The sequence below is a fragment of the Clinocottus analis genome, unplaced genomic scaffold, assembly GCF_023055335.1.
Source record: "Clinocottus analis isolate CAN_PGR_092001 unplaced genomic scaffold, fCliAna1.0.p SCAF_28, whole genome shotgun sequence".
NCBI classification, from domain to species: Eukaryota; Metazoa; Chordata; class Actinopteri; order Perciformes; family Cottidae; genus Clinocottus; species Clinocottus analis.
In genome coordinates this window covers 1,248,889-1,261,477 of record NW_027176020.1, presented here as the reverse complement: position 1 = coordinate 1,261,477, position 12,589 = coordinate 1,248,889, and the positions used below count along the sequence as shown (strand labels likewise).

Sequence of the window (12,589 nt, the reverse complement as noted above, 5' to 3'; positions counted from 1 at the left end):
ACACACACACACACACAGCCTCGTACTCACACACACTGCTGTATTGAAGGTCCTTCACTAACCCACGCATGATTGATGAGCAAGCGCGTGTGTGTGTGTGTGTGTGTGTGTACGTTGAGTAATTGTCTGAAAACAGTGTGACACCAACAACTTCAGCGTCTCTACTTTCTTTCTGTGTTTGAGGATTTATGAGAGAGAGAGAGAGAGAGAGAGAGAGAGAGAGAGAGAGAGAGAGAGAGAGAGAGAGAGAGAGAGAGAGAGAGAGAGAGAGAGAGAGAGAGAGAGAGAGAGAGAACAACTCCAACGTTCTACCTGCTGTGAGGTTGGCAGGCAGTGTGTATGTGTGTGTGTGTGTGTGCAGCTCCCTGCAGTCCTGTGTGGGATGGGTGTGCAGTGCGCTAGTTCTGTTAGCAGTTGCAGCGCAGACGAGAGGAGAGAGAGAGTGAAAAGAGAGAGAGAGTGAAGAGAGAGAGAGAAGCGGCAGTCGGGTGAGGATGAGGACGGAGACCGTCTCCGCCTCGGCGCTCGGCAGCGCCGGCTTCAGATACTTATACTCTGTCTGCTTCTTCAGGCTGTTTGGTCCGACGGGCCTGTGAGTATCTGTGTGTGTGTGTGTGTGTGTGTGTGTGTGGCAGAGGGAGAGAGGTTAGCGCGATGCTAAGATGCTAACAGCTTGGCGTGTTGTTGTTGTGCCGGAGCACTGCAGCAGATTACCAGCTCTCAAAAAAAACTACTGCAGCAGAATCTGCAGCGAGGGAGAAAGAGATGTGAGGTTGTTTACCAGCAGCAGAGAGTGTGTGTGTGTGTGTGTGTGTGTGTGCATATATCTGTGTGTGCATAAAGGTCGGCTGCTCACCGTCCGTGTGTGTGTGTGTGTGTGTCGTCCCATCAGTCAGGATGAAGGCGACGCAGACGGCTTCCCGGAGGTCCGGGCCTCTCCGCCGCCGTCGCCCTTCCTCTCCGCCATCCTGGCGGCGTTCCAGCCCGTCGCCTACGACGACGAGGAGGACGCCTGGCGTTGCCACGTCAACCAGATGCTGTCGGACTCGGACGGCTCCTCCGCCGTCTACACCTTCCACGTGTTCTCCAGGCTGTTCCAGGTAAACGCCGCCCGCCTCCTCCGGACAGCTGCAGCAGGAACCTGCTGTTAAAGAAAGAGGCTCAACACATCAGCAGCACACATACAGGCATCGATATGAATGTTTATCCTTTTAATAAACTATTGTCTCTCATTCATTTGAGTCATTGAAGGTTTACTGTATGCTTTGAATCCTCATTGTTAGTTTAAATACTACATTTTATCACTTTTTACTGTTTACACACACATTTCACACAATGTTTGATCATGAACATTTGGTTTAAAGTCATGAAAATATGGTTTTCGGTAATTTGGCGTTAAGTCGTAAAAATGTGGTAAGAAGCCATGAAAATATGGGTTTAAGTCATGGAAATTATGGTAAAAATCCTGAAAATTTGTTTAAAAATCCTGAAAATTTGTTTTTAAATTATAACAATTTGGCTTTAAGTCGTGAAAATGTGGTTAAGAAGTCATGAAGATTTGGGTAAAAAGCATGAAAATGTGTTTAAAAGTCATGAAAAGGTGGTTAAGTCATGAAAATGTGGTTAAAAGTTATGGAAATTTGGTTTTAGGTGATAAAAATTTGCTTTCAAGTTGTGTAAATGTGGTTTTAAGTCGTGAAAATTTGGGTTTAAGTCATGAAAATGTGGTTAAAAGTCCTGGCACTCCATTGGTCACAATGCTTATGACCCCTTCCTGTCCCCCATCACAGATCTTTAGTCCCTCATCACAGATCTTTAATCCCCCATCACAGATCTTTAATCCCTCATCACAGATCTTTAATCCCTCATCACAGATCTTTAATCTCCCATCACAGATCTTTAATCTCCCATCACAGATCTTTAATCCCCCATCACAGATCTTTAATCCCCCATCACAGATCTTTAATCCCCCATCACAGATCTTTAATCCCTCATCACAGATCTTTAATCCCCCATCACAGATCTTTAATTCCCCATCACAGATCTTTAATCCCTCATCACAGATCTTTAATCCCTCATCACAGATCTTTAATCCCTCATCACAGATCTTTAATCCCTCATCACAGATCTTTAATCCCCCATCACAGATCTTTAATCCCTCATCACAGATCTTTAATTCCCCATCACAGATCTTTAATTCCCCATCACAGATCTTTAATCCCTCATCACAGATCTTTAATCCCTCATCACAGATCTTTAATCCCCATCACAGATCTTTAATCCCTCATCACAGATCTTTAATCCTCATCACAGATCTTTAATCCCTCATCACAGATCTTTAATCCCCCATCACAGATCTTTAATCCCTCATCACAGATCTTTAATTCCCCATCACAGATCTTTAATTCCCCATCACAGATCTTTAATCCCTCATCACAGATCTTTAATCCCTCGTCTTCCTCGTGTTCCTCTCCAGAGCATCCAGACGAGGTTCGGCTGCGTCACTCGCGGCTCCGTGCGCTTCCTTGGCGAGCGGCTGCAGCGCGTCGGCAACCAGTTCCTGAGCTCGCTGGAGGTCATGACCTCGCGCTCGCAGTGCCCCACCGTGCTGCTGGACGCCGAGACGGTGAGGCCACACACACACCAATGTGTCTGCAGGACATTAAAGCACAAAGGAGCGCTGCATGTTGGTGCATTATTCCTGAGTGTGTGTGTGTGTCCTGTACTGTGTGTGTCGTGGGGTTAATGTGTGTGTGGTGTCCTGTCTTGCTGTCTGTAGCTGGTCTCTTGTGGACTGTTGGAGACTCTGAAGTTTAGTGTGCTGGAGTTGCAGGAACACCTGGACACCTACAACGCCAAGAGGGAGGCGGCGGAGACGGTGAGTTCTGGGATCCGCCGCCAATGTTCTGGTTCTGGAAACTGTTATCGGACCATTAATCAACGTTTTATTCATTATCTCCAGAACCACATGGTTGTTTCACGTCATTTAAATTGCTGCAATATCTCAACCCTGGTGAGAAGAGACCTGTAATATAACGGAGATAGACCCTCTGTTAGTACATGGACTTCCTGGTCCTGTTGACGTCACAAAAACCACTTCATACGAATATTTCAATACCCAGCATGCCCAAATCGGACACAGTTTTGGCATAAAATAAGTATTTTTTCCCTTTTTTTTAAACCAAATGACAGTTTTTTGACTGAAACTCCTTCATAACACCCCAATGCTTTGTTTTATTGTATTGTTTGTTCCAGATTATGATTCTTTAGGTTCTAATCTTTCCACAAAGGTGTCTTATTAGCATGTGGGATGTTGTTAAGGCCCTAAACCAGACCGTTTGAAAACCTTGGGTACCGCTCCAGGAGGCATTTTTGGGGGAATCTGGCTCATATCTTGCTGGATGTTTATAGTTACGATCAAAATATGGTATAAAATGTTTTTTTTTGACAGATATACATTTTTTCCCAAGACTTTTCTGAACAAATAGATACAATAAACACAAGTATTGGAATTAATTTGGGGTTCTTATGACGACTCAAACACAGGGGAAAAGGTGTGGAGCCCCGAGGGTCTCTCATCTCAAGAGAGATGGACGTGTGAAGCTTGTGTACGTTGCTTTTTATCTCTTCTACGCCATCGTTTCGATGGCGTAGAAGAGATAAAAAAGCAACGTACACAAGCTTCACACGTCCGTGAAAATGTCTCCGAGGCCGACGGAGACGAATAGCTGACGCCGTCTGAGACGAGCTCGTCTCGGAGTAGATTTAGCCGCCGTTAGCGTTAGCGTCGCCGTCGGCGCTCGCATCCCTTCTGCTGAAGGGGGATAAAAATAACTCGGCGCTACTAAATCAGTTATGGGGGAGCTGGAGGGGGAGGAGGAGATGAGATTGCAGAGGGTTCTGGGATGCGGGGCGCTAAGTGAATGAGACGGCGCCGGTCCCTGGAGGGAAACAGGCCTTCTTTAATTCGCTAAGTACAACCCTCTTATTAGATCTCCTTCCTGCCCGAGCCTTTTACTACACAGACACACTGATGCGGAGCAGAGGGAAGGAAAAGAAAAAGCTCTTTGAGTGATCTTCTTCTTCTTCTTCTTCTTCTTCTTCTGCGTCTGCGTTTGCTAACGTTCGTCTCTTGTGGTCTCTTTCACCTCGTCCCTGTCCAGTGGCTGGAGAACTGCAGGAAGACGTTTGGTGACAAAGATGGCAGCCAACAACCCAACACGCACGCACAGGTAGGAGCGCACACCTGGTGGTCTGGTGGAGGGGAATGTTACTTTTCTAATTAGCGTCGGCTCAATGAGACGCTTCAAGAATCCCCATACATCGTTAAAAAAAACGGATGTTCAAAAACAAAATGGTCGCTTCTTCCACATAGATGGAGAACTTGTTGCCGTTCGGCCAATCACATGGCTTCATTTGAAACCCTGTTTGCATAAAACACACTAGCCAGCTATCCATGCTAGTCTTCTTATCCAACTCAACAACAACAGCTCTTGTCCTGTTTGTTGAACAGACAAAAAAACAACATTCAGCGAGTTAAAATTGCACCACTTTGTAGGCTAGTTAGCCAGTTAGCTGCTACTGAGCCAGTTAGCTGCAAGTTCGCTGCTACTTAGTCAGTTAGCTGCTAGTTAGCCGGTTAGCTGCCAGTTTACCAGTTAGCTGCCAGTTTACCAGTTAGCTGCCAGTTTACCAGTTAGCTGCTAGTTAGCCGGTTAGCTGCTAGTTAGCCGGTTAGCTGCTCCGAGGCTGCTCATTAAACAGCATGTGAACTCACTGCATGTGGCCTCAGTACGTTAGACGCTGCCGTGGTTCCTTGTTTCTGTTCATCACTAACAACGCTGTCTGCTCGTCACATGAAGGTCTGAGTCCTCGTTCCCTTGTTCCCTTGTTCCCTTCCCCGGGCTCAGCCTGCAAGCAGCTGTCAATCAAACACGTCCCCAAAGAGTAGAAGGAGAGCTTCATACATTTTCTAAAACCCTTTTTTTACACGATTAAGAAGAATTAACGGTACATTTAAATTAAAATAAATATGTTTTATTTATTTAACAAGCAATTTGCTTTCAGTTTACTGCTAAAACAAATCACACTAATATCTTTTAGTACTATTGTTAGATAGTATTTACCTATTTTTATATCTATAATTTATTTTGGGCAGAAATTAAGCCCAATAAAATTATTTCCCTTTTTTACCGTATAATATTTGCCTTCCGTGGTTTTATATTAAACTGATTCAGTCATAATAGCCACGCCCTCCTTCCTGTAGCCCCGCCCCCCTCACACACGCCCATCCAGCCCTTCAAAATAAAGGTCGTCCCCGTGCAGCTGAAGCTCTCACCTGTACAGGTGAAGATGATGAAGCTCCTCCTCTGCCTCACTGTGTCTCAGCTGCCATGTGGAAGCGCACTAATTCTTGATCTTTCTCTCCTTCTGTTTTGTTTGTTGTTGTTTTTGTGTGTGTGTATGTGTGTGTTTTGTGTGTGTGACCTGCTCTCCTTCTTGCTTAGCAAATGGAAAATCTAGCAGTAAGTGGTTCTCATATTATAGACTCTGAATAATAATATTAATAATAATAATAATAATCATGACATCTGGACAAAACACACTGACCACCTCATCTGTCTCTGTACACACACACACACACACACACACACACACACACACACACACACACACACACACTCTCATGTAACCCATCTCGTCCCGTCCTCCCAGTCACAGCTCACTGGTCTCCTTTACAGCAACATGTGCTTTTTTCCTTCTGTTGCTTGATAATCAATAATTTAATATTGATCAATAGTCACCTGATGAAGATGAAGATGAAGAACTATTAGAGTTCCTGGTGATTTCAGGTTAAAGTTACTGTGAGGAACTTTTACCTGGTCCTCTGTAGTCTCAGTGTAGTCCTGGTCCTCTGTAGTCTCAGTGTAGTCCTGGTCCTCTGTAGTCTCAGTGTAGTCCTGGTCCTCTGTAGTCTCAGTGTAGTCCTGGTCCTCTGTAGTCTCAGTGTAGTCCTGGTCCTCTCTAGTCCCAGTGTAGTCCTGGTCCTCTATAGTCTCAGTGTAGTCCTGGTCCTCTCTAGTCTCAGTGTAGTCCTGGTCCTCTATAGTCTCAGTGTAGTCCTGGTCCTCTATAGTCTCAGTGTAGTCCTGGTCCTCTCTAGTCTCAGTGTAGTCCTGGTCCTCTCTAGTCTCAGTGTAGTCCTGGTCCTCTCTAGTCTCAGTGTAGTCCTGGTCTTCTATAGTCTCAGTGTAGTCCTGGTCTTCTAGACCCTGCTGCAGTTAAATTAGAGGTTTTCTAAAGGGACCCTGGTGCTCAGAGGCACTACCACTCCCGTCCACAGAGGGCGCCAGAGCCAAGTTCCTTGCGGTAACTTTAACGTGACTCAAAGGTTTCACGCGACTCGTACAGACGGCTGCATGCAAACATATGTCATCATATAGAATATTAATTTAAATCTCTATATATTCATGTTTTTCTACGTAACCGTAGTCATCGTCGTCGGGATGGAGTTACTTTCCGTGTTGCATGTGTTTGGTTCCAGTCCCACGCCGGTTCAGATCCGTGGCCTCTCCTCCGGGTCCGATCGAGGCCTCGTGACTAACTCTAGAGTCTCTGCTCTCGGCCCCGTTAACCCTTTCATCTCTAACCCCTCAGGACGTCTAATCTCACTTCATCTCAGTGATTGTACTTGTAGCCGTCGTGGCTTCGTCCTCGTGACTCCGCTGTGTCTCGCCTGCAGGAGCTGGAGTTGTGTCGCCGGCTCTACAAGCTGCACTTCCAGCTGCTGCTGCTGTTCCAGGCCTACTGCAAGCTCATCAGCAGGGTGGACACCATCAAGAGGGAGGCCGAGGTGAGACCACCACCCACAATGCACCACATCCGCACGAACACGTCCCGCTCGTTCAAGCCCGAGATTCACCTGTTGGCCTCAGGAAGTCCAAAAAGATCGTAATGTGCTTAGTTAGGATCAGGAAAGATCGTAAAATAGTTAGATTCAGGAAAAGATCGTAAAATAATTAGTTAGCTTCAGGAAAAGATCGTAAAATTGTTAGTTAGATTCAGGAAAAGATCGTAAAATGCTTCGTCAGAATGTTCTCCAGTTTAAGTGATCTCTACATGTAGAACATGTCCACCTCTGACTGACCTGAAGCTGTTCTCTTCGTTCTCTCTGTTCTCTCTGCTCTCTCTGTTCTCTCTGTTCTCTCTGTTCTCTCTGTTCTCTTCGTTCTCTCTGTTCTCTTTGTTCTCTTTGTTCTCTTTGTTCTCTCTGTTCTCTCTGTTCTCTCTGTTCTCTCTGTTCTCTCTGTTCTCTCTGCTCTCTCTGTTCTCTCTGCTCTCTCTGTTCTCTCTGTTCTCTTCGTTCTCTCTGTTCTCTTTGTTCTCTCTGTTCTCTCTGTTCTCTCTGTTCTCTCTGCTCTCACACCAGACTCCATTCACTAAAACACTGATTTAAGCTCTCAGGAGCCGGTTCTCCGTCTCCTGCAGTAGAACTCTCTACTTCCTGTCGTAGCCTCGTAGAACGTCGCTGTCCCTTTAAGACGGTCGCTGGAGCTTTGATTTGATTTGTACCGAATGAACTGAAGTGACTTCTAACTGAGCGGCGGGTCGGCGGGTCGGCGCCCCAGTGAGTAATCAGCAGGTTCATGTATTGAAAGCGTCTCCGTGCCGTCTCTCAGGTGACCAACATGTCGGAGGAGCTGTCGGTGCTGGAGAGCCGCCTGAAGGAGGCGGAGTCGGGCGGCGACGGCCCGGAGGACGCGCTCATGTCGGACTGCAACCCGACCGACACCGAGACCGCCATCCAGTCGCTGCTGGAGACGCTGAGAGGGAGAGACTACAGCGCTGCTCTCACACAGGTCAAAGTGTTCAGGTGAGTCACCTGAACACTTCCATTTCACGAGGAGAGATCTGTCAAGTGACTGATTTAAATCATTTAGAGACTAGTTTATTTATTTATTATGTACTCGTGCAACCACTACCAACTTTCACTCATATTGTATTATTTACTTCTATATTTTATTATTTTTTTAAATGTGTTTTATTCATTCTTTTTATTTTATATTAATTTGTGTTTTTATATATTCAGTTTTTTAATTATGAACATTTGTTTTATTTGTTTTTCTTGTTAATCATTCTCTTTTTTATTTATATTTTTCTTTTTTTTGTACATTTTATTTATTTTATAAATGTTATACATTTTATTTTATAAATAGTACAACATTAAATCAAATTAAAGAAACTATTTTATTTTCTTAATTAAATTGTTTCTTTAATTTTCTTTAAAGAAACCGTAATTAATACAATTAATTGTATTAATAAAATTGTAACTTGCTTAATTTTAATTTTATTTAGTTTTATTTATTTATTTAATTATTTTTTTATTTATAAAATCCCCGGACGTGTAAATAGTATGTTTATACTACACAATAGTAAATAGTGTGTTTATACTACACAATAGTAAGTAGTGTGTTTATACTACACAATAGTAAGTAGTGTGTTTATACTACACAATAGTAAGTAGTGTGTTTATACAACACGAGTACACAACCCTTTGACCCGGCTCAGTAACTTTACCCACAATCCCCCTCTGCAGGTCTCTGTGGCCCGACGACATCTTCGGCGGCGCGGCGGACGACGCGGTGCAGACGCTGCTGCACATCTACTTCCGGCACCAGACGCTGGGCCGGACCGGCTGCCTGGCCGTGGTCGGGCCGAGCCGCGACCCGGCGGCGGCCAGCGCCCGCCTCACCGAGCTCAACCTGCAGATCCGAGAGGCGCTGAGCCGCGCGCAGGGCTGCAGAACCAGCACCATGCTCAGCACCGGGCTGTGAGCGCCGCCGCCGCTACCGGTACCGGTTCTGGACCAGCATCGCGCCCCCGGCTCTACACGGACCTCGCCTCAGCTGTAGGGGGAGCGGGTCGGCGGCGAGGGGCTCCACCTCCAAAGGGCTAACGGATGAGTGGGAACAACTGTGACTCTTAATATATATTATTATTACTACGTGTATGAATGCTTCAAGCTAACGAGCTAACGTCTTTTCCCACGATGAGCCAAACGTGCAAAATTCAGTTGCAATAAGTCGCGTGTTGGTTTTTTGTTTTTCCACCTGGGAAAGAAAGAGAGGACACAGCGGGACGAGGACTTTTATTTTTTTATTTTTTTGTCGCTGCTGGATCCTCGGGGTGCCGGAGCATGTCGACCGCAGCCAAACGCAGGAGAAAATGTCTTTAATTGAACTTTTTTTTTTTTTTTAAAGCATGCTTTGAAACCGATAAAAAAAAAAAAAAACAGAAAAAAAGAAGCACTGCAAGAATATTTTTTTGGAGAAATGTATTTTTTATTAGAGCTAACAATCCTAGGTTGTAACCTGTTAGGATATTTAACGTGTAGCCCTGTGGGAGACGTCTTGCCTTCAGGGAGTGTACAAAGAGAGATATATATATATATATATAAATATAAATATATATCTGTTTCTGCTTTCAGAGCGTCGACAAACAAACTCACTCTTTAACCAAATAAGTAGCTGCCTTTAGAGTGTGTGTGAGAGACACACACACACATGCATATATGGCGACAAGTCCTTCTGGAAACATAACTTATTTTACTCTGTATATATTTTAGAACATGTATAGTGTAAAACCAGTATTTCCCTCTTGTTCTTTGTGTGATGCACTGTTTCCTGTCTGGATGAAGAAGACTCTGATGATCCGCCTTCCTCCTCCGAACGCCCCAAAAGGCCGCCATGTTTTATTTCGCAGACGGAAAGCTTCGTCTGGATCGTATGCATTCCTCCTCCTCCTCCTCCTCCTCCACTGTGACGCTCGTGAAGAGGACAGAGCGTTCATCCTGTTGCAGAGCGCCGCTCCACCGTCACGTCTCCATTCGTTCTTTTTGCCGACTCGTGATCGCAGAACTTTAAATGATCGGCTTCCTGGAGCTCGTCATCATGGCACATCCACACGTCACTGTACTCATTCCTCAGCTTGATTTCTTCCTGCTTGTCTGGTACATTTTGAATGCTGTTCTTAATTATTTAATGAATATATTATTTACCTGGAAGGTGTTTTAATGTAGAGGTGCATTAAACCAGTTTGTTTTTGTTTCCTTCACTCACATACCAGCCTTCTCTCTGGATGAATAAAAAACTAATACAGTTTGAGCTTTGCCTTCAAGAAGTGATTCATTTTCTTGACTGAAGGTGTTGGGATCGAGCCCCAAAATATTGTAGATGCAACACCAGGACACAAGTCTCCTTCCTGTAGCCCCAACCAGCCCTTCAAAATAAAAGGCTCTCATACAGCTGAAGCACCTCCAGTTAGTGGTGTACTTTCCTTTGAGTCACAGCCCAGAGCTAGAAAGCCAAGATGACCTTTTGACCTTCTGTTCCAGATGTTTACTTTTCTATGCACAGAAGTTATTCTAAACAAAAAGCTTATTTTGCACAGTTCTAACAATATAAAGGTAAACAATTCAGTCAACATTGTAAGTTCTACATGTTTGAGACGTGCCTCTGATCATTGGACACAGCGCCTTTAAATGTGTATTTTTCCAACATAAGGTATTATATATATATATATTTCAGCGTAAAACACAACTTGAGTGCATGTTTGAAAAGCCTAAAACCGCCACGGCTCAGAGGAGCAACAGACTTTCTGCCTCGAGATGTTTAATCTCCAGGAACCCGTTGACTTTAATGTCCCTTTAAGTGTTAATATTAGCGTCTCAGTTCCTTCTAGAAAGAAAGCGTCAGTAGAGTTGCAGGAAGCCATTTATTACATAGCAAAACAAATGTGTGGCGTTTAATTTCATCAACACAAAACAGGCACCAAATAAAGTTATTGAACATCACTTTTGTTTTCATTTGTTGCAAAAAGAGTTTGTCTTGTAGAGTCGAGCTGGAGAGGAGACGCTGCTCTCCGAGATGATGTACTTCTACTCCTAGATGATGTACTTCTACTCCTAGATGATGTACTTGTACGTGAAGCTCTCCTAGATGATGTACTTGTACTCCTAGATGATGTACTTGAAGCTGAAGGTGCTCTCGCAGGACAGGCGCTTGCCTTTGCAGCGGCCGCAGAGATCCTGTCGGTGCGGCCGCTTCGGGTCGACGTGCCGCTGAGTCACCGAGCACGAGCAGCGAGCTTTGTTGCAGGTCTGAAGGGAGGAGGAAGGAGGGAAGGAAAGGAAGGAAGGAATGAAGATGCTGGTTTAGTTGTGGCACAAAAGAGGGCGAGGTCACATAAAGGGGCGGGGTCACAGAGGGGGAGGAGCTTACGTGACATGTGATGTCCTCCACGCGGTACGGGTTGAAGTCCTTTTGGCATTTTCTACAAAACTGTTTGAAGTAAACCTGAAACACAACAAAGTTGTCATGACACGTTTGTGTTAGACGACATGAGCCGTTTGTGTGTTTGTGTCATGAGTGCAGCTCACCTTGTTGGTGCCCTGAACGCACCACACGTAGGCGCTCTCCCAGCGCAGGTTGCATTCTCTGCAGTGATAATATCCGTACTTCTGCTCCAGAAACTGAGAGACCGAGAGGAAACGTTACACATCTTTTACACACAACATCTTTTACACACAACGACATCTTTTACACACAACGACATCTTTTACACACAACGACATCATTTAAGACATTTTGCACGGTAAAAATATTTAAAACTGAAGTTAAACTCACGCTGAACTTTGAGCCCGAAAGTCTTTAAATGACTCAAATTAAGATAATTTTATAGTGTATAGTTGTATTTATTTGGGCATTTAAACTCTTTAGATTATATTAAGTAGATTGTTCACTTTCCTCATAGTCACGTGATGGAACTCACCTGGAAGCGCACGCGCGCCTTGCCCTTTGACCCCTCGGCCGCGCGCAGCAGCAGCTCGTCGCTCTCGCGCTGCTTGCTGGTTCCGGTTCCGCCGCGAGGCTCCGCGAGCTTCTCGGTCTTCTTCGCGGCGCGCGTGCCCGCGGAGTCCGGCGGGTCAGCGGGCGGCGCGGCCCCGCACGAGGCCTCTTTGATGTTGGGGTTGTTGTTGTTGTTGTTTTCGTCCACCAGGAAGGAGGTGACGCTCCTGTAGGCGATGGGTGAATACACCGCGAGGGTCCGCGGGTACCGCACGCCGCCGCCCGGCGTCTTGGGGCTGCCGCTGCCGCCGCTCCCGTGCGACGCGGCGGGAGCGGCGGCGGCCTCCTGCCGCCTCCTGCGGCCGGAGTCCCGCTTCCAGGCCAGCAGGGTCCGCGGGCCGAGGCCGCACTGCACCGCGGCGTCGCAGCGCGGGTTGACCTGCACCGCCACGTCCTTGGTGTTGGCCTTGCGGAGCCTCGGGGTCAGTTTGGGGTTAATCTGCGACAGGATGGACTTGAGCTGCGCGCGCTGGTGGTTGTTGAAGGCGTCCGCCGCGTCGCCGCAGTGGGACAGGTAGCTCTTGCACCGCCAGCCGCCCGCGGCCTTGGCGCGCGGGTAGCGGCCCCCGTAGGGCGCGCACGAGGAGAAGAAGTAACCGTCGACCGGCTCGTCACCGTACGTCGCCATGTTGGTTCAACCGAGGCGAGGAGCAGCTGCTTCCGGTTAAGTAGATTGAAGAGGA

At 46.2% G+C, this 12,589-nt stretch overlaps 2 protein-coding genes across 7 annotated transcripts in view; one reads left to right on the top strand and one right to left on the bottom strand.

Annotated features, from left to right (window-relative positions):
- The window catches only part of fryl (furry homolog, like), a 46,481-nt gene extending 36,318 nt beyond the window's left edge, over positions 1-10,163 (top strand). For 4 of the 6 annotated variants that reach the window (XM_068592709.1, XM_068592705.1, XM_068592706.1 and 1 more), the window contains 8 exons: positions 893-1,100; positions 2,477-2,626; positions 2,780-2,878; positions 4,164-4,232; positions 5,508-5,525; positions 6,743-6,853; positions 7,680-7,873; positions 8,597-10,163. In XM_068592709.1, the coding sequence (XP_068448810.1) occupies positions 893-1,100; positions 2,477-2,626; positions 2,780-2,878; positions 4,164-4,232; positions 5,508-5,525; positions 6,743-6,853; positions 7,680-7,873; positions 8,597-8,834 (1,087 nt within the window). In that variant the 3' untranslated portion in view covers positions 8,835-10,163. The remainder of the gene's footprint in view (positions 1-892; positions 1,101-2,476; positions 2,627-2,779; positions 2,879-4,163; positions 4,233-5,507; positions 5,526-6,742; positions 6,854-7,679; positions 7,874-8,596) is intronic. The other 2 variants (XM_068592708.1, XM_068592707.1) reach the window with 1 other exon arrangement.
- Positions 10,164-11,014: 851 nt separating this feature from the next.
- Positions 11,015-12,534, bottom strand: zar1 (zygote arrest 1). The gene is made up of 4 exons (XM_068592754.1): positions 11,830-12,534; positions 11,438-11,530; positions 11,280-11,354; positions 11,015-11,158 (listed from the first exon to the last, which is right to left on the bottom strand). Exons 1-4 carry the CDS (start codon positions 12,532-12,534, stop codon positions 11,015-11,017), a joined length of 1,017 nt encoding a protein of 338 aa, XP_068448855.1.
- Between the last annotated feature and the right edge of the window lie 55 nt (positions 12,535-12,589).

Coding starts and splice junctions, on each gene's coding strand:
- zar1 (XM_068592754.1), bottom strand. CDS start 12,534: ATGGCGACGTACGGTGACGAGCCGGTCGACGGTTACTTCTTCTCCTCG. Junction 11,355..11,437: donor GCGTTCAGGGCACCAACAAG/GTGAGCTGCACT, acceptor GTTGTGTTTCAG/GTTTACTTCAAACAGTTTTG. Junction 11,159..11,279: donor TGGAGGACATCACATGTCAC/GTAAGCTCCTCC, acceptor TCCTCCCTTCAG/ACCTGCAACAAAGCTCGCTG.